The sequence below is a fragment of the Anthonomus grandis genome, chromosome 16 (genome assembly GCF_022605725.1).
Source record: "Anthonomus grandis grandis chromosome 16, icAntGran1.3, whole genome shotgun sequence".
In the NCBI taxonomy this organism is placed as follows: Eukaryota; Metazoa; Arthropoda; class Insecta; order Coleoptera; family Curculionidae; genus Anthonomus; species Anthonomus grandis.
The window spans coordinates 4,032,569-4,054,431 of NC_065561.1; the positions used below are offsets into that span (position 1 = coordinate 4,032,569).

General features: G+C 33.2%; 1 protein-coding gene across 2 annotated transcripts in view; it reads left to right on the forward strand.

The window, feature by feature from the left end:
* LOC126745571 (Y-box factor homolog) overlaps window positions 1-21,536 on the forward strand; it is a 34,078-nt gene extending 12,542 nt beyond the window's left edge. Inside the window, exons 4-6 of one of the 2 annotated variants that reach the window (XM_050453464.1) lie at window positions 2,424-2,641; window positions 14,376-14,671; window positions 20,743-21,536. In XM_050453464.1, the coding sequence (XP_050309421.1) occupies window positions 2,424-2,641; window positions 14,376-14,671; window positions 20,743-20,820 (592 nt within the window). In that variant the 3' untranslated portion in view covers window positions 20,821-21,536. The remainder of the gene's footprint in view (window positions 1-2,423; window positions 2,642-14,375; window positions 14,672-20,742) is intronic. The other variant, XM_050453465.1, reaches the window with a different exon arrangement.
* Window positions 21,537-21,863: the final 327 nt, after the last annotated feature.

A 21,863-nucleotide genomic window follows, 5' to 3' on the forward strand; every position in this document is an offset into this window, starting at 1 on the left:
TCCATAGGATGTTCTGTGGAATGGAATGTTAAAGGTTACATTATGGCGCAACCCGTGATGAGGAACATTAAATCGTATGCGACCCAACAGATCAGGGCAATCAATAAGCCTATTAACGATATTATATATAAAACTAGTACCAGAAATATTACGGCGTTGCGACAGTGTCGGAATAGATAATTGACTTTCAATATAAGAATAGTCATGGTTCTCAATAACAGTTAAAGTTCTATGAGCACAATATCTCAGGAATTTATGTTGAACTCTTTCTAAAGCATCAATATGAATCTGGTGGTATGGAGACCAAACTACAGAGCAGTACTCCAATATAGTTCTTACTAGGGAGCAATAAACCCTTCTTGTTGAAGAGACTGAGAAATATGAACAGTTTCTCATAACAAACCCTAGCAATTTTGATGCTTTTACAGAAATTGAATTAATATGATCAGTAAATGTGAGTTTCTCATCAAAAATAACTCCCAAATCCCTAATAGATGCAACATAATTCAGTGGCTCATTATTAATGAAGTAATTGGATTGACCAGTTGATCCTGCGAGTGAAACTAATAACACAACATTTCTTAACATATAAATGAAGGTTGTTTTGTTCACACCAATTATTTAAGCGATCCATATCTGCTTGTAGTAATTCTTGATCCACAATACTACCAACCACCCTCCAAAATTTTAAGTCGTCTGCAAACATCAAACATTGACTATACAGGAAACCATTAACTATATCATTAATAAATAAATTAAATAATAAGGGAGATGTATAGATATAAATAAGAAATTAGAGACATGTAAGTGACTGCCATCAGAAAAGGTTAGAATCAACCCTACAGATAGAAATTTTTTTTTTTTTTTTGGTACATATATTTTGTATATTATAGATAGAGTTCTCGTCAAAGAGGGGTAGAATCAGTCATATATTGTTAAAAAAAAATCCTTTAAAAATGTTAATCATGTAAATCAATGTTATCATGTAAATCATTAAATATATGCCTAAAACAGTTCTTAGCAATCAGAATACAAAAACTAAATTATATACACGCATGAGCTTCATCAGAGCAATAAAATAAACTTCAAGGTTCAATTAATTTTTAAAAAATGTGTGTCCCAATTTCAATAGAACATGCTATAACTTGAAAATTGATGTGTAAGGAGAAAATAATAAACAAAATAACATGTTTCAGAGACATGATTTTAAAATGAGGGGATGCAAAATCACTCATATTCTACACCACAGAGATAATAATAATAATTTTGAATTCGTTATGGACTTACCTACTTATAATGACATTTTTACAGGTGCATCTTTTAGAACAAGCTGTATAAAACATAAGACAATATTAAACAGTTATGTAAGTATAGAAATATGAAATATAGCGAAGTGGTATATTCGACTGAAAATGTAAATAGAAATTTAAAAATTATTTTAAGCTATAAAAAATCATTTATAGTTTAAAATGGAATCTAAGTTCTAGATGGGTTTCGAATTTCCATGCTTCTATTATGTCTAGGATCTATGATTTCAGGCAGTAAAATAAAAAAAATGTCTATAATTTTTTCCTTCCAAAACGAATCTTCTCGCCAAATCTAAAACAATTAAACCAGTAGCCGGTACCGTCGTTTGCGCAGATTGAGCCGAACATGCGTCGAGGGTTTCTTGATTTGATTCGCGCTAGCCCGGCCGTGCATTGTTGCCAAATAATTCGAAACTTATCGGCGGTTCTAGAAATTATAAGACAAATGCCTGAAGTTTGTATTTCAATTCTCAAAGGTTTATTATTAATTTTTTTTAATGGTTTTTTCGATATGTTGCTAAAATCAATGTAGCTAAAGACGTATGGAAGCATTTTTTTATTTATTTCTTTTTTATTAAAATCAAAGTCTTAGAAAACTAGCATCTTTCAACCCTTTAATCAACAATTTATTTTTTATCAACATTTAATTAGTGAAAACCGCATAAAAAAATATTGTAAAATAAAAAAGTTATCCAGGAAACAGGAATTTATGGGTGAACAATGCCTTTAAAATCGACGGGTTCGGGCAAATTGTCAGAAACGGTCCATTTCATTTTTGTTGAATTTATTCGCTACTTTACGGATGCACTGTACGTAAGTGTATATGAAGTTTTTCATTTTGATAGATATTCCTTATGTTATCTATTGTGACCGTTTGGTTTTTAAATTGAATTTATTAAAAAGAGTATTTTATTTTAGTTGTAATTTACACCGTAATAACCAATTCTTTAAAATAATAATTTTTTTGATGTTAAATTAATTTTTGATTCTTTGTATACCTCAGAGTCCTGAGGATGATCTTATAGAGGTCGAAACGTCGACAAAATATATAAAAGATCGTCTAAGTAGTTTTTTTTTACCTATATCCTACAAAAGTAAAACTTGAATTTGTTGAAGGTATTATCCTCGTGGACGAGGTGGTAGAGGAGGAGGATCACGTGGTCGTCCTCATGGCACAAGCCAAAGTGAAGGTGAGAAGGACGGAGCCCAATCAGGCGGAGAGGGAGGACCTCAACAGCAGGGGCCGCCGCGCCGCTATAGACCGAGACGCGGCAGAGGCGGTTTTAGAGGTGGCTTCAGAGGGGGATACATGATGGGACCCCCAAGAGGTATGTGTAAGTGTCGCCCTTTGTGGTTTTCTTTTTTTTTTATTAATTACTTTTTATTTTTATTCATTCCTTTCCTGTCCATTCTTAATGTCATCACGCTGTCTCCTTTAGTCCGTCCTACTCATTTTTTCATATTGGTTCATTTTCTTGTTCATTTGGAACTATTTTTTAAACTTATTCTCAACATAGCCCTTTCTTAGAATATTACAGTAACAGAATAAACATTAATAATTGATATGTATCTATAAAATTGCATCACCTTAAAAAAAACTAAATCATAAAACACAGGGTAAGAAAAAACAGAAAATTACTTACAATTTAGCAAACTATCTCAACAAGTCGCTTTGCTACTATACTTCTGGTTCATTGGGTCCAGTTTGGAACATTCAAATCTTGTTAATGAAAGCTTTAAAGAATTCTTAAAAAAACTACCAATTATCAGGGGCCGTATTTTTGAAACCATTCGACGTTGATTCGCATACGAAATAAGAGGATTTCGCACGAAAAATCGATATTCGTATTTTCGACCGCTTCGTATGCGAACTTTTTCGCATGCGGTGTCTCGAATGGGTATATACCATTCGAATTTCAATGTTCGTGTGCGATTCTGCCACTTGTCTTGTTTTGATTTTAAACTAGCTTTGTATTTTTTTTAAATTTGTGAGTTGGTTAAGTATTTTCGTAGTGTTTTTTTGTTATTTATTGAAAAAAAAAATAATCAAATGGCAAGATTAAACAATCTTGTGCAAAGAAACGTCGTCGAAAGGAATAGGATGTACTCTTCATTTCTTGGCCCAGTATTGAAATGTATTCAGATGCTCAATTTAATAAATTATATAGATTAAGCAAGATCATTACGATAGAATTGATGTGCTCTTTATGTGCTCCAGAGACTGTAATCTGTCCGCCTCTTTTTCATCCACAAGGCTTGTGCAGTTTTAGCCGAAAAATTTTGGGTGAATTTGCCTCTTTCTTTTGCTCACTCGACACAAAACCGCAATATTTTTTATTATTTGAATTCATTTAAAAAAAAAGTCAATTTGCAAAAACCCAAGAAACACATGAAAAAACCTCAAAATTCCCTGATGTTTTTAGAGTTAAATTTTAGGTTAGGTTAAAAATCCATCCCGGTTGACACGGCCTCCAATAGCACTCGACTTTGCTACGTTGCCACTACATTTCATGTTCGCATGCGAATGAAATTTCGAATGCTGTTCAAAAATGCACTTTTTAATTCGTGTGCGAATTTTGCCGCTCGACTTTATTCGCATTCGAAGATTCTCGCATGGTTTCAAAAATACGGCCCCAGGTGTAGGTCTGGTTAGTCGAAGGGTCAAAGTTTATATGCAAAGGAAAGAGATCAGTTCTTGGTTCATGCTTCAAAGACTGTAATATGTTTATTTTATATGTTTATATAATTGCATATCTGAGTGAGTTACTGTTCCGTTTTAAAAAAGATTTGCAGAAATAACCTTGGAAGGTAATAATAATAATAATAATAAGCCTTTATTTCCAACAGGCAACTTGCCCAATAACAGGAAACAGTTGCAAAACAATGAAAAATATAGTTAAAAAAAAAACACACACAAACAAACCTAAAAGAATGAAAAGAAAAGAAAAAGAGTAAAGCAAATTCACATTCTCAAAAGTTATCCAAAGAATTAGAACAAATAACTATTAATATGATATAAAAACCCAATTATATAAGTTTAACAAGATAATCACATATTCAACAAAATTAAATTAAATTAAATTAACTGCAATATACCTACTAACTATAACTTAAACACATGGGTCTTAATCCCAAGAGTAATGATCCACCAAGATATCGACAATCACATGAACCGGAGAGAATTTTATATCGCACATGTGACAGATCCGATTAAATATAGAGCATATTGTATATAGTGGCGATTTCAACAGGATGTTAGTATGAGGCCTTGGCAGAAAGAATGTTAGGGGATGTCTAGCATTAAGCCTAGGCACCATGAAACGTACACCGGAAAGAAGTACAGGACTATCAATGAATCCATTCAGTAACCCATGCAGGAATTTTACAGAGAAGATCATTCTTCTGAGTTGTAATGGATGTAGATTGAAGCGTTCCAATAGTTGCCGATGATCAAACCCTCTTACCGGATATATGCCATCCTGCCTGAAGGCCAAAAACTTAGCAAATCTACGCTGAACAGATTCAAGGAGACCAACATGATTCTGATAGAGCGGGTTCCATATAACGCAGCCAAACTCCAGTTTTGATCTCACAAAGCAACAGAAAAGCAGTTTTAATGTAGACTCCAAAGTAAAACTCTGAGAACTTCTAATTATGAACCCAAGCCTTCTCAGGGCTGACTTGACTATGTTATTGAAGTGTGGAACGAATGTAAATTCAGAGTCAAAGGTTATACCAAGATCAGTAATTTGCTCTAATCTACTCAAAATAGTATCATTAATAAAGTAATTAAAATTTAAGGGTGTTTTTGATCTAGAGTAACTGACCACACTACACTTAGCCGCATTCAAGCCTAACCTGTTAACAGCGCACCATACCTCCAATGTATTTAGACAGTTCTGAAGAAAAACACAATCCTCCAAGCCATATACATTTAAATATAGCTTCAAATCATCGGCAAAAGCCAGCCTATGACAAGTGAGTGACTCAATCAAGTCATTTATAAAAAAACTAAACAGGAGCGGACCCAGGTTCGAGCCCTGTGGCACACCCGACGTTACGTTAAAAAGTTTCGATTTAAAGCCCTCATATTCGACATATTGAGATCTACCAATCAAGTAGGAATGAAATAAATTAAATAATCTCCCTGAAAAACCATACTGAGTTAATTTATGCAGCAAAATATAGTGATCTATCCGATCAAAGGCTTTTTGGAAGTCGGTATAAATAACATCGACTTGAGTATTAACATCAAGTGATTCACAGATGTGACTAGACAGACAGGATAAGTTAGTAACACAAGATCGCCCGCTAAAAAATCCATGCTGGTCTACAGAGATGAGTTCTTTTGCGTGACTAAATAGCGACCGATTCAGGATAATTTCGAAAAGTTTTGAGAAGTTACAGAGTAATGAGATTGGCCTGTAGTTCACGATTAAATCAGAGTCCCCAGCTTTTAAAATAGGTATTATTTTGGCAGTCTTCCAAATTTCAGGGATTTGTTCTGTTGACAGTATTAAGTTGAAAATGTAGGTCAGCGGATCTGCCAGGACACCAATGCAATCTTTAACCAAGAAGCTAGGCACACCGTCTACACCAGATGTTAACTTATTTTTGAGTTTTTTACTGGCCAAAATAATCTGGGAAGCATCAACATTGGCAATGTCAAAGTGGGGCACATTATCAGACGTCGACGAATGGTTAATGAAATTTGATTGTATAAATGCCTCACCAAAGAACAGTGCAAAAGCATCAACTATGTCTTGTGGGTCTTTAATTACCACGTCATCGGGTAGCCTGATCATACCAGGAATCCTGGTGCCAGCCTTCTTAGAACCAATAAAATTCCAAAAGCTAGATGGGTCCAAAGAAATATTCCTTTCGGTGTTTGATATATACAACTTATATTCATTGCGTATTTGTAGTTTGATAAGGCGTCTAAGAGAATGGAATTTATTTTGAAAGAATGGAGAATTGTACATTTTAAAGTCCTTGAAAGCCTTTTCTTTCCTATAAATGTTCCTAATCAATTCTCGAGAATAATAATTTGGAAATCTTCTTTTACGTTGCTGCTTAAGAGGAATGTGTGCGGCAAATATGCCATTCAATATATCATATAAGGCTCCGCATGCATCATTAACGTTAGAGGATAAATACACAGTAGACCAGTCAGCTTCAAGGATCGAGTCATAAAGGAGATGGAAGTTGGCCTTTCTAAAATTAAAAGAATGAGATAAGTTTTTATTAAGCTGAAAATTATGAACACGTTGACCTGAGACGGTAAAATCAATTTCCAGTGCAGGGTGATGCAAATCCTCCAAGACAAAAGGCACGTCACTACGCGAAACAGTACAGGTGAAGTTAGATAAAACAAGATCCAATAGTCTGTTATTATAGTTTAGGATGTGATTACACTAAACAAGATTAAAAGTGTTAGCAAAATTATTCACAGCAATAGACTTCTGACTAACATGATTACCTGTAGGTGAGTTAATAGAGAAATCAGACACGTTAAAATCGCCCACTATTATTACATTATGGTTTAGCTTTGATATTAAAAGTGTAAACTGATCCAGAAATTGCTCTAAAATTACAGATGTGATAGATGGTGGGATGTACAAAACAATCATGTAAAATATCTGTAACCTAATAGTAAATTTACAGCCAACAACATCGATAGAGGGCGCAATACTGTTGCAAAAATCAGACAAACTAATTTTTTCAGACACAATGTTTTTAGAAACTCCACAGAGAACTCCGCCACCTCGTGTGGCAATTACGGATTCAAATTTTCGGTCCGACCGGTAAACATCATAAGTCTTTGGAAATATTTCACCACTAGATATCTCTGGCCTCAACCATGTCTCGGTGATGCATATGGTGTGAAAATCCTGAGCAATGGCGGCAAGAAAAAAAGTCTCAGTTTTAGTGTTAAGACCACGAACATTTTGATAAAAACAGGTTAAGTGGGCATCACTAGCATGTGAAAATAAAGGCGAATCTAGTTTTTTGCTACAATTCTGGGGGAACCATTGATGTATCTTATATAAAGATTATTTTCTCCTTCCTCTTTGCGCCGCTTTAACTCCGATCTGGCTGCCATAAGCTCATTGCGCTGCCGAGGCGTCATGTCTGTCTCGATGAAGAATTTACCGACAGTCTTCAATTTGTTCTTCAAAACAAGCCTAACATCGTCTGTACCACCAAGGGTCACCCTAACAGCCTGCCGCCCATTACGATTCGGCTTCCCAAATTTACTAACAGCCAGCACATTGACGGTAGTTTCGCACAAGTCAGTCAGCAGCTTCTTAGTCTGGACAACATCTTTCAAATCAAAGTTAAAAAGTATAATGTTGTTGGCCCTTTTCTGGCGCTCATGCAGCTCACTTAGGATGGCTTCGTCGATTGGCGCGGGCGTGACACTCGTGCTAGGAGCGGAAATAGGCGCAGTAGATGCCCGACAGCTGTAATCTGCTGAGAGAGCAGGCAAGTTATGCAGGGTTTCTTCAAGTACAACAATACGTTGCTCCAATGTGACAGTTCTCTCGATGGATTCTGAGTTGTAGTTGTGCATAGTGGTTTCCAAATCATTTATTCTTTTTATTAACTTCGGAATATTAAATAAACCTTCCCTGCAGAGGGGACAAGCAAATGGCATCATTCTCGAAACCATGACAATAACTCTAATTTCACTGGAGGATATGCTACCACATTCTCTGCAAATAACTTTCTTGCAGAAATCGCACGGATATTCAAAAAGTTTATTTTTGATTTCCCTGAATGAGCAATTCTTACTGCACATATAACAAACTCCACTACCAGACATTTTTAATAAACTTGAATTATCGATATTACCAGCCCAGCTCCACTTGAAGATTGACAGATGATGTGGATAAGAGCACACATGTAATATGGCAGCCAACAGCTGATATGGATAAGTGCGCCCGGTAAAAACAGAACACCTTAATACTTCAGCCCTAATTCAAGCGCATACAACTGAAATAACAGCTGGTGACCCAAAACTAGACACGAGAGACCCGAATTGAACGGAAAAAGGCGAATGAATCACTTCCCGATGAATAAAATCGAAAAAGAAAAAAAGAAAAACTTGTTAACGCTGTCAACTTTGACATATATATAATACAATCAGGTAACTTCAAAAGGTAATTTCAACCCAATTGGATATCGAATAAGTTACGGTCTTAGAACATTGAAAGGCTAGAATTATCATTGCCATGGAACTATGAGCAGCTTGTTTGATTGCAACATCTCTGATGCCAAATGCTTATGTAGAAATGGACAAAAAAAAACACACTTTGTAATGTCATACAAATTTGTCACTTAATTGACAGGTGCAAAACAATACTGCTCATCTTTAACAAAACATGAAGCTTCTTTTTCATAGATACTCTATAAGAAGTCATCATTCAAAGTTAAATGAATATAGGTAACGTCTCTACCGAGTGTGACACAGGAAAAAGGTAACACTTAATAACTTTTTTTTTACTTTTCAAGAATAATAAACATGAAATTTGGTACATTGATAGAATAGTTATAAAAGCATCTTTTGACATATTCTATTATTTTCCATCACGTCCGGTTTAACAGGAAGTGACACATAAGTTTCTTATTTTAAATGGGACACTTGGTATATTATCAGATTTTTTGATAAAAAATAATATTTTGCAAACAATTATGCTGTATTTTCTACTTTTTGTTTTATACTCATAGAAATGTTTATTTTTCTTTAATTTTAAAATAGGGTGCCATGAATGCGTTGAAAGTTTTAATTTTTAATCAAGTAGTTACCGAAAAATAGTTTTCATTGCATTTTATGATTTAAATCTTTTACACGCCTAATTAAAATGTTTAAACCATTAATTTTGGCATTTACTTTATTTTTTTAAATAGCACAATATTGGGAATAACCACTTTTAAAATGAGGTTTCTTTTTCCCAATAATTTGATATGATTATTTTTAACATCGGTTGATAAATATGCCCATAAGAAAAAAAAAAAACTGAATCACATAAATAAACGCATTTAATTAATAAAAATACCATAGAAGGCTTTGATTTCTTGAATAGGCTGCGTTTTGATGCTAATATTTGAAATGTTTACCAATGATAAGAAAAAGTTGATATGACGTACGCTATCTGCGCGTATATACTTTCATTCGACAAGAAGGAGGTCATTTTGTATTAGAATATGCATTTCAAAAGGGGTTGTTCTCACAACAGTGTCTTTCAATCCAGTGTCTTTATCATCAGAAATATGGTAGTCTATACAGAAAGACGATAAAAGCAACAAAGGTTAAATATTATAGTGACCGCTTGAATGTGTCCTCAAATAGGCAGAGAGAATGTTGGTCAATTATAAATGACTTCAGGCATTCTCACAAGAAAGTTTCAGAACCAGAAGTAAGACCAAATAGTTTAAATGATTATTACTGTAATATTCCTCATTTATTGCTCAAGGATGTGAATACTAATATTGATCCTTTACATTATATTCAACAAGTGTCAGTTCAAAATTCTTTTTTCTTTTATCCTGTTAGCCTTACTGACATTAAAGATGCAATTAAAAGTTTAAAAAAACCATAAATCAGCTGGAGCTGATGGAATATCATCAAAATTACTACTCCTTTTGCCTGACTCAGCATTGAGTGCCTTAGCTTCTGCCATAAACAATTCCGTTCATAATGGCATCTCTCCAGCATGTTTGAAAGAGGCAGTGGTTATCCCTCTTTATAAGGGTGGAGATTTGAGTGAGCCTTGTAATTTCCGTCCAATTTCTATATTATCTACCCTCTCCAAGATAGTTGAAAAACTTGCAAAAATCAGAATTTTGTCTATTTTGCAACATAATTGCATTTTATCTGCAAATCAGTTTGGATTTCAAACGGGAAAAGGGACTCATGACGCTGTTTTCGGCTTTTTGGAGAGTGTCTATGTGTCCTTAAATTCTGGAGAGTCCGCGGCGGCAGTGTTTTGCGATTTATACAAGGCTAGAATGCTGTCTAATCTGATCTGTCTAATTGTACCCAAAGAGTTAGAGTATCTGGATGTTTATCCGATTCCAGATCCCTTAAAACTGGAGTACCCCAGGGTTCAGTGTTAGGACCACTATTATTTTTGCTCTATGTAAATGATTTGGGTTCATTGAAACTGCAGGGCAAAGTGGTTCAGTTTGCTGATGATACCACCATTTTATGGAATCATAGAGATTCTGATAATGTTAGAGCCCAGGTTTTTAAGAATCTTAAGATTTTATCGGAGTGGTGTGCTGCAAACAGGCTTGTATTTAATGTGGGCAAAACCTTTATTATGGGATTTAAGTGTGACGTTCAGGGCCTTATGTTTAGTGAAAACTCCCCCTTGCAAAACAAAGAAAGCTGTAAATTCCTTGGTATTACCATTGATGGTCGCCTTCGCTTCGAAGATCATATCCTAAATCTTGCATCAAAATTATCCTCTGGAAGCTTTGCAGTAAGAATGGCGGGTCATGAGCTGGGAGGGGTAGTTGCACGTTCAGTGTACTTTTCTCTTATTGAGTCCCATCTTCGTTATGGCTTGCCTTTTTGGGGTTTAAGCATCAAGGGATTAATAAACATAATTTTTGTGAATCAAAAAAAGGCAGTTAGATACCTATGTTCCGCTGGGTTAAGAGATTCTTGTAAACCTCTCTTTATATCTCAAAAAATCCAAACTCTTTTTTTTCTTTTTATCTTAGAAACAGCTACTCTTATTCATAAATGTCCTAAACCTCCCTCTAACACTGGTCATATGACTCGCCAGATTAACGATTTTCCCTTACCAATCCCTACATCCTCCCTCACCAAGAACTCACTTATATACCTTAGCAAAAAAATTGACAACCATGTTCCTCTATGTATCAGACAAATTTTAGAAGTTAAGAAATTCAAAAAGAAATTAAAATCACTTTTATTATACAGGGCATATTACAGCCTTGACGATTTTTTTAATGATACCTTTTGACCTGTGCTCTGACATCATTTTAGTGTTTTAGTTTTGTTTCCTATTAAATATTTTAATTTACTTCCTCTAAATTCTGTTTTATTGACAGCTTTACTTATTTTTTAATCAAAGTTATCAAAAAGATGCTTTTATTAATTTTTTCAATCTGTTTTGTTATAATTAATTTTGGTAATGTGTGTAAGTTTTATGGTAAAATGTTTTACATGTTATGTTTGTTTGAAATTTGAAATTTAAAGTGAATTTGGAATTTTTTAGTTTTTAGGATGCTTGTACACAAGATTTTGTTGTCTTACCTAATATAGCACATTTTCTTTCTTTCAATGGTTTGGACATTTTAAATAGGCATGTAAAAGTTTTAAGTCAAAATGCATTGAAAACAATTTTTCTGTGATTACTTGATTAAAACTTTCAACAAATTCATGGCACCCTATTTTGAAATTAAAAAAAAAATCTATTTCTATGAGTATAAAACAAAAAGTAGCAAATGCAGCATCATTGTTTTCAAAATATTATTTTCTATCAAAATACGCAACAACATACCAATTGTCCCATTTAAAATAAGAAAGATAGTGTCACTTCCCGTTAAACCGGAAGAGATGGAAAACAATAGAATATGTCAAAAGATGCTCTTATAATTATTCTATTGATATACCAAATTTAATTTTATCTTGAAAAGTGAAAAAGTTATTAATTGTTCCCTTTTTTCTGTGTCACCCGGTATATTAGAGAAAACGGCAACAACATCGCAACGCCGTTCGGTTGCATTGTTGATTCCACTGACACGAGTAATCTTTACCAGTGACGTCGTCAAAAAAACAATATTACCGTTTATGAACTCTTTATGCGCTTTTTTCTAACGTAGTTCATTAGAGTAAAGGTACTAACAGTTCACAAAACATTGAAATGACTCAACCCTTTTCCCTTTTCAACAAAAAACTAAAGAAAAAATACAACTTCACAAATGCCGAATGCAAACACAAAGTCGTTTGTCAAGATGACATCAGCTTTTGCCTATGGTGTTGCTATTTTGAATTTTGCTTAGAATAGCACATATCTATTTCTACTTTTAATTTTTAATCCAAAAACTAACATCAATAAGTTAAATTAACATTATTATATGTGTTGATTTGTAGCTGAAAATGTCCTGTTTTGAAAATGAGTGTAAACTTGGCAACGGAAAATCGATGAATATGTTTGTCAGCAAAACCACCCCCCTTGTGCCTATGCACATGTTGAACTCAAACAAAGTTGTTTACTAATTGTAGCCTTTCAGTGTTCTAAGGCTAGTAGTCACGTGAATTGAAACTCTGTCATAATTTAGTAGCTATTAAACATCAATTCAGTAACATCATATATAGAATTGGATAAAAATTCAATAGTTCTATCCTAAATCAATAACAAATTTCAATCCAGTCGTACCAATAGAGTATGTTTCGAGTCGAAATATTTTTAACACTCATACATGACCTTACTACTCAATATTCCTAAAATTTGTAAAAAATCTAGAAGCATATTCTAAATAAACACCAAATATCAATCAAATTGGACCAATAGCAAACAGTTATGAGTCACCGTAAAATTGATAATTTTTAATATTTTATCATAAAACTTACCTAATACCTAAATCCATATATTAAGTTAAATAGATCAGTGCAATCCACTATAAATCCGATTATTTTAAATGAATAAAAAGTGCTTATTTGATTTTAAGCCACCCAGTGAAAAAAGGCATTTTTTGTAATCGTCAAAACTCTGCCGAATTTTCCTGGCGGCAATACCCAATTTCCTCAATTTAAAACATTCAAATTTACGATTCCAAAAAACTGAAAACGCCAGAACTTGTTAAAGAAATATCCTATAATTTAGGTGCAGATAATTTAATGATTTTTAATATAAAAGAATGAACACGTTTTTTCTCATGTGGTAATTTTCTAAGATCGGAATTGAACCATTTAGGAAAGGTTAAAGTAGAAATTATTTTTTCTAAGGCACAACAAAAGCAATATTTGTGAAAAGTATTTAGTGAAATAACCTGTTGCCAAATTAATGTCCTTACTAAGACAATTCCTCCAGCGAACAGAAGTCACTCCTGAAAATATAAAAAAATTCATCACACACCAGATGCTTAGTCGAGTCGGTGAGGTTAAAGACCTGGGTCTTTTATTTCAGTCTAACTTAAAGTTTAATAGTAATTTCTCCATGTAAAAAAAGCACTTAAAGCATTGAGTTTTCTTATCCGCAATACTAAGCACTTCAAAATCGCTACAATAGCGAGATTATATAATGCAATAGTTAGACCTCACCTTGAATATGCCTCTTCAAATATGGATGCCCTTAGAATCTTTACGGTTGATCCCAATAACAATTTATCTGCATTCAACTGAATGAGGACTGTTGTAAATGAAGTTTTTACTCAAACTTAGACATTCTGAGTACTTCCTTAAAAGATTTGAAAGCTTTATTGTTATTTTTTATTTAACTATTATATTTGAGTTGGGTTGGGTTTCTCTTTAGTTTAGTTTCTTTTCTTTAGTCTTTCTTTCTTAGTTTCTTTCTTTTTAGTTTAGTTAGTTTCTGTCTTTTATCTCTGTTAATTATGTTTAAGTTTTATATTTTGTTCTTATTATAATTTTTATTTTTTAAGTTATATTATCTTCTGTTTTAAATTTAAGGCTTAATTAATCTGTAACTTAGTAATTACCAATTTTGTGGTGCCTTATCCAATTTAAAATGTGTTCTACATTCATAATCCTCATGATGGATGCTGGAGGATCCATTGCTTTTAAAATGTTTAACTCTTAATATTAGAAAACACTAAATCTAAAATATTTCGATCGATTATTAGGAATATTATTATATTAGTAAAATGTCCAATGCTAAATCCTTTTTAGGACGATGAACCATTACCCTCATACTCGTCATTCTTCCATGTTGCATTTGGGGCGTTATAATCTTCTACTTTACACCCATAATTATTATTAGTATTTGCGTATGTGGAAAGTGAAACCTTAATTTAAAAAATACCAATAATTAGTATGTTTCTAAATAATATAAATAGATTTATCATTAGACGCGTATCAAGGCAATCCGGAGGAAAATGGAGACGGAGCTCCGATGCGTGGGCGTGGGCCGGGACCGCGTCGTTATTTCCGACGCAACTTCAGAGGAGGCCGCGGAGGACCCGGAGGGCGGCGGCCCACGTCGCAGGACAGCCAGGGCCAGGGCGACCAGCAGCAGCCGCAGCAGGAGGGCGGCGGGCGTCAGGGGGGAGGCGGCATGAGGCCGCGTTACCGCAGGCGGGGACCGCCGAGGCCCCGTAACGCCAACTCGCAGTCCGAGGGCGGCAACAACAGAGGCTCCCCTAAGGTAACTATTGTTAATGTTTTAAATAAATGCACCGTCGCTTTCATAACTCATAAGCATAATGGATGACTTATGTGATCACAAAGTTTTAGAAGATTTTAAATGCCTAAAATAAGCCTAGCCTTAGGCGAGGTGTTGGAGTTCACCATCTCTCAGGCAATAATATTAAATTGTTTTTCCAATTTTCCCTACAATATATATTTTTCTTAATTCACTATAATATGTTTTTATCTGTTGTATTTTGCTACAACAGCTACTCTTTATTTTATTTGCTAACTAATAATATACAGGATGTTCTGAAACTAATTGTGGAGTCCTCAGGGTATTTATATAAATGACCTTGTCAAACTGAATATCTCTGGAGAATTCACCCTATTTGCAGACGACACATCTATCCTGTGGAAAGTGAAAGAAATTGTAAGGTTTCTTGAATTACGCTTTAAAAATCATATATTATCATTAGGAAGAAAGCGCTCATTAGGATGTTTTGCTGTGCGAGTGATAAGGGAAAAATTTGGTCAACAACTAGCCCAAACAGTTTACTTCTCATTATTTGAGTTTCACAATGGTATACCATTCTGGGGTGTCGCTAATCAGAGCTTACTAAGTTTAGTTTTTGTTCTTCAAAAAAAAGCAGTTCACTTTATTGTCCATATAACACAAAGAGAATCATGTAAACCACACTTTGTGACTCAAAGAATTTGAACTCTTACATCCCTTTTCATACTGGAGACATGTTCCCTTATCTTTAAAAACCGTGATCGGAGTTCATCAGGCCTATTCCTCAACACGAAACACGTCAAATTCACTTTATTCCTTTACCAATTCCCAAATCTTCTCTGGTAAAAAAGTCTCTGACTTATGAGGGTCGAAAAATGTTTGATCGTTTGCCAATCAATTTAAGAATAACTTTTTCTTTTAAAAGTTTTCGCTGTCAACTACTTTTAAATAGGGCTTATTACAGTGTAGATGAATTCTATCAGGATGAGCTCTAATATTTAAACATTGATTGCTTGTTATCATTAAGTGTATGATTTAATTTAGATATGTTTTGTATAGTAAATTTTAATCTATTTTACAATGTATTTATGTATGTGGTCTTAGTATTTAAGGATTTAATGCTTAGGTTTCTATTATACTATGTCTTATGCTTTGTCAACAAAATTTATAGGTGGGTAGATTTCGCCAAAACGAAACGTTTTTTTACTTATTAAGCCATATGCGCATACGTTAAGTGATACTAGCGCCTTAAGGTCTGCGCAGTGGTATCCAACCTCAAATTCAAAACATGTTTTATTAAAAAAAAATTGTTAAATGAACACATACATACATGTAGTTACAATTGAACAATAAGCGTCAAACAAAAAAAAAATAGGTACAACACTGTTTACAATAAAAATGCCTGTTAAGCATAGAATAAACTTACGCAACTACCGCAATACCTAAAATTAAAAGTTTAAAATATCTTAAATTGTATATGGTTACAATTCGATTAAAATTCTCCTTCTTTTGTATACATACTTTATTGCATCAGGTATTTTATTGAAAAATTTTACACAAGAGTAAGTGGGTTCTCTTTCCGTTGCTGTCAGTCTATGCATTGGTAAATTCAGGCCTGTATATCTTGTTGAAAAGTTGTGCTGAGATTTAAATTTCTGAAATTTTTCTTGAACAGGAATAATAAGTCCTCATATACATATAGACCCACTAAAGTAAGAAGTCCCAAACCCCTAAAAATGCCTCTGCATGAATGGCGCTTTCGCAAATTGAGCATGATACGTATTGGTCTTTTTTGTGCTATAAAGGCCCGACCCGCATCCAAGTTTTGATCCACAAGAATGCCCAGAAATTAAGTACTCCTTGACAGCATTATATGATGATTATCCAACAAAACCTCCCTAAGAGTCTCCCTACCTTTCTGTCTTGAGCTAAAGCACACAAAATAGTCTTGTCGGGGTTTGAAACATTCTTTGTGAACCAGTCTTGAGCAGTCTTAAATGATCTGAAGATATGTGAAGATCAGAAAGTGTTGCTGCCACTACGAGAAGATTGGAATCATCCGCAAAGTTTACAAGATAATAATTGTTATTTAATATCAGGAATATTACTCTGGGGCAGTATGTATCACAACTCTTTAACTCCTCTTCAGATAATGCAGGATAAAATACTAAAATCAAATTCTTAAAAAAATATATTTATATCCTACTCAAAAAATTTATAATAATAAAACCTGTATTAATATAAAAACTTTATTCTGTATAACTGTTTGTTATACAGAATAAAGCAAATCAGTAAAGCACTAGATCTAATAAAAGTAAACAACTGATTCTACCTATAGTCAATAGTGAGTTCAGAAAGAGATCTATTAAATTTTTAGGGCCAAAAGTAAAAAAATTACTAGAATGGTGAAGCACTATATTGTGAACGATCTTAATAATTTTAACTTGTTTTAATATAACATCATAGTTGCCTTTATTATCTTAAATATTTTATTACCTCAGTATCTTAAAAATTATTTAGAAGAAACTCCCATTAAGTTCTTTAAAGTAAGTTGACCAAAAAATTGGAAATTGTGCTTTTATTTGTTTCTTTTCACACAGATGCTTGCATCTAGGGGAATATTTACAATTTGGATTCTACTATTATAACTTATAACTGTGTAACTATGATTTAATAAATTGAATTGAATATCTCACTGTCGAAGTTATTCACATAAGCAATGAACAAGATCGAGCCCAAAAAGGATCTTAACCACTTTAGAGCTGGATCTCAAATGCCATGCCAATCCACCTTTTTGTATAATGGTTTAACAAGTGCAAGCCTGGAGTCGTTTGGAAAAATGCCCATTTTAACAGAATTATTGAGTATGTGACACAAAGACTCTGTGGCACAATATTTTAACAAATTCGCTCAAATTTCCTCAAAACCTGCACTTTTTTTAATCTTAATATAATTTTAAGAATATCATATGGTGTTACTGGTGTCAAAAAAAAAAATTATTATTGTGAGGAATACTGCACGAGAAAGGTATCTGGTTTTGAATATTTATTAAATTTGGGGCATCAAGTATTGACCTGTTCAAGTTAGAGCCGGGCTTCCACGGATCTGTAAAGTGTGGTCAACAGCCGCTTTATTTACCCCATTTACAATTTGCCATACACATTTTGATTGATTTTCATTATTAATAATGTGCTCCACATATTGAGCTCCCCTGACTTCCCTGAGCAGATTATTATATTCACGTTTTTTGCCCTATAAGCCTGAATATAGTTATTATTTAACCTGCTAATCACATGTCGGATATCCAGTTCCTTGCATGCAGCAATTTCCGAACTGGCATCCAACTTTTCTTTTGACCTTTGTTTTTCTTGGACTAATACTGCTGGAAAGCTTACGTGAAAGATTAACCTTACAATTTTCATAAAACATTCCCACTGACAGTCCGCCAAAGTTTCGGGCATAGATTACACTCCAAAGCACTGTACCGCAGTTTTAAGGTGATAAATTTAAATGCCTTTAAGCAAACTGAAGTCTTGTTCTTTAATTTTTATTTTTTGACTCTTCCAAACAAGCCAACTTCACAAAGGCGCCTTCTTACAATTCGAGCCGTTATATTAAATTTGTGTTGACATTTTTGCGAATTTCTGCACAAATTTGGGACGATGAGTTATGCGGGTTAGGAATCGAAAACTTTTTAATGCATTTTTCCGCATACGGGATAGTTTTTTGGTTTAGGATACTTGATAGTTACTGGGGCGACCTAATTTTGGCATGATGATTAATATTATCAAATAACCAAAATTTCGTCAAAATTTTTTAACCAACACCTTCGCTTAAACTCAAATATTTTGCTATAGTGCACTGCTTTAAACCTTGTTTTTTTAAATCAACCACTCTAAGTTGCAACTCTTTTGGCAAATACCTATTTTTTCTTATTTTTAACACAGTATTGGATACAATAGTAGCAGAAAAATACAGTGCTAATTATTCTAAATCTTGAATATGCACATCAGACATTATGTTTTCATACATATGTCCAAGCCGTAAACAAAATAGGCAGATAAGGAAGGAATGTGTTTTGTTAATGACAATTCAAAAACATTAAAATACATAAAAAATAAAACACTCATTATATAAAATATAAGTAGACGGATTCCAGCAAATAGTATTTGCAAATAAATTAAAGAAAATGGGAGAGCAATGTCCCTCTTGAAGTAACAATAATTGTTTCAGACAAAAGAGAACCTATCTTCACCCCCTGCTAAAAACTTAGAATAAAACTAACGACAAATCAAACGACCTACTCAAAAAAAAACCCATGATCAACTTGATCGAAGGAAAAAGCCATTTTGGTGCGAATGGACTAAATTTCGGTAACCTTTTACGGTACCTCAATTGATCAGAGTTTACCAAGCTATCAAAGAGTTTGTGAATAGAGGACTGAATACTGTAGTTTGTGACCACGCTCTATTCCCTATTCTTAAAAAAAGGCATTACAAAACTATTCTTCCATCTGTCTGGAACTTAGGACATTGAAAGGCTAGAATTAGCATTGTCATAGAACTATGAACAGTTTGTTTGCCTTTGATTTTGTAATGATCCTGCTCTTTGTAATAAAGGGCTCTATATATTGGTTGATAAATAAAATGTTCCAAAAAATAACTAGCTCAAATAACAGATGAGCGTAATACTTCATTATACTCGAGATACACGTTACTTTACTAATTCTCTTTTAGAATTAGTAAAGTACATTTTATAAAAAAAAATTAAGATAACTTTTTGAAGAGACCAATCTGGCAAACCCTTGTGCAAAGTTTCAGCAAATTTTAATAAGCGAATCTTGAATTATTCAATTAAATGTAATTGCAAAATCACCAAATTTTCGGTTCAGGTAAAACCAGCAGCAGGTGACACCAGCAAACAATGTGTTATAAGGCTTTGTCAAATTTGATGTACAGCCGAATACAAGAAGTGTATTTTTTTTTCGTTTTATCAATCTTATAACCATACATTCAAAATAAGACACGTTAACATTACTTTTTTATCTAAAGTTTTATTATAGTTAATTATTTACTTAATTATGGCTATTTTTTCGTCGATTGAATAATTCATACTTGTTTTCAAATTTCGACTGTCACTGATATATTGACGCTTTTCCTCACGTCAGTGACAATATTCATTTTACTGGTGCCCGTTTGGTTTTACCTGAGCCGAAAATTTGGTAATTTTGCAATTACATTTAATTGAATAATTCAAGATTCGCTTATTAAATTTTTTTAAACTTTGCACAAGGGTTTTCCAGATTGGTCTCTTCAAAAAGTTATTTAACATTTTTTCTATAAAATGTACAGGGAAGCCAATAGTTGACCCCCTTAAAATTTACATGGGTTTTCCTATGTTCCGATCGGCGACGCACCACCCGGTATATTAAGTTTGGTTTTAAGTTGGCCTCTTCATTATTTCTTTCTATATAGGCCGTTCATCACCTGTCCGCGCACTATTTTCTACAGATTTAAACTAAACACAATTTTAAGTTTAGAAAAGTCCACTATTTACCTGTTTTTAAATTTTTAAACAATGTTATTGTAATAGTAGCTTTGTTGGCTTTGTTATTGTATATTACATGTATTACTGCAATTTTGCAAAATTTTGACGTCTGTTAAGACATTTTTTGTATATTAACATGAATAAATAAACCTGAATTGAATCAAAGGCAGGTATTGATGTTTCTAAAGATCGCAATATAAAATCAAATAATATAAATCCATTCAAGGTAACTCGTGCTATAACATAAGTAATTATTAAAAGTCTATCTCGTTAAAAATGGTAGATATCAATATTGTCTTAAAATAATAATGGATAGAAAACTTATTTGGCCGCACATAAAATAGCGAACAAACCGAAGTCTAAGACGGGGTTAGAAGACATTTCGAGTCAGTCATTTTTTGTATGTTTAAATAACAATAAAAATAGTTATTAGTATCTTTCAGGAAATTAGGTTATTGCAAGCTTTGAATATTAAGTGGTTACTATTTTAAAACTTTTCATTAATGTACTTTTTGGTTTAATTGCAGCCCCAAGAGTCATCTGCACCAGTAGAGAATGAAGAGAGTCAGCCGGTGCAAAACACAACCACGGAAAGCACGGCTTAAGTGAGTGTGTGCCAGCATTGACATCACTATTAATTAATTATTTTTTAACAACTAGGGCGTGTTATAATATGTATTGTTTACTTCTAGCAGACAAAAGGCATTTCATTGGGAGATCGTCGATAATTTCAGGGCACACGAAGTAACTTCCCCCTTTTTTTTGTTGTAAATGAATGGATAAATAAGATAATTATTCTGCTTTCAGGATGGTCTGCTGCCAAAACAAAACATTTTTGATACTTTTTTATAATCTAGACTATGATTTGTACTTGTCAAACCTGACTGAAAGCAGCGCTGCCAGATCATCGATGAAATGTCTTAAGACCTTATGTCTTGCTGCATTTTCATAACCACTATAATTTGTAAACGTTTGTCAGCACTCAGTTTTTGTTGTGCTGGCCTTAAAAAATCAAGATACAACATCTAACCAAAAAATCTTTTCTTCTTTAAAAATGGGGAGATGGAAGAAAAAAAGATTTAAAAAAATTACAAAAAAATCTGAAAAAGAGAAAAAAAAAAGAACAGACCGTTTCCTTTAAAATTGTTTGATATGGGAATTTTCTGATAAAATTTGTTTGTTTAATTTGAAATTTCTAAATTTCATGGTTATATTATGGTTAGTTCCTAGTATTTAATTTAGATTATTTATATTATTGTTTTTTTTTATAAAAGTTATTGTGATCAAATTGGTAAGCCGGAAATAAAAATCTGTTCTCAAATTTTTGTTTTTAATTTTCGCATTATACCTGTTACGTTTTGGATATTCAAAATCCTTTTTTAAAAACAATTTTTATTTAAAAAATTACAAATTCAAACTAGCATAGCAACGTGCCGAATTAATACGCTCTTGATACTATATTTACACTAAGGTAGTAGTAAATATTTTAAGTCGTATGTAAGTTATTTTGAGTAGATAGCCTCACAAAGTAATAATATTTCTTCCTATAGATAAAAGCAATACTAGATATTCTTGCGATTGAGCCATATTATCATACCAAAAACTACATTAAAACATCAATTTTTATACATAAAAATAAGTGTATTTA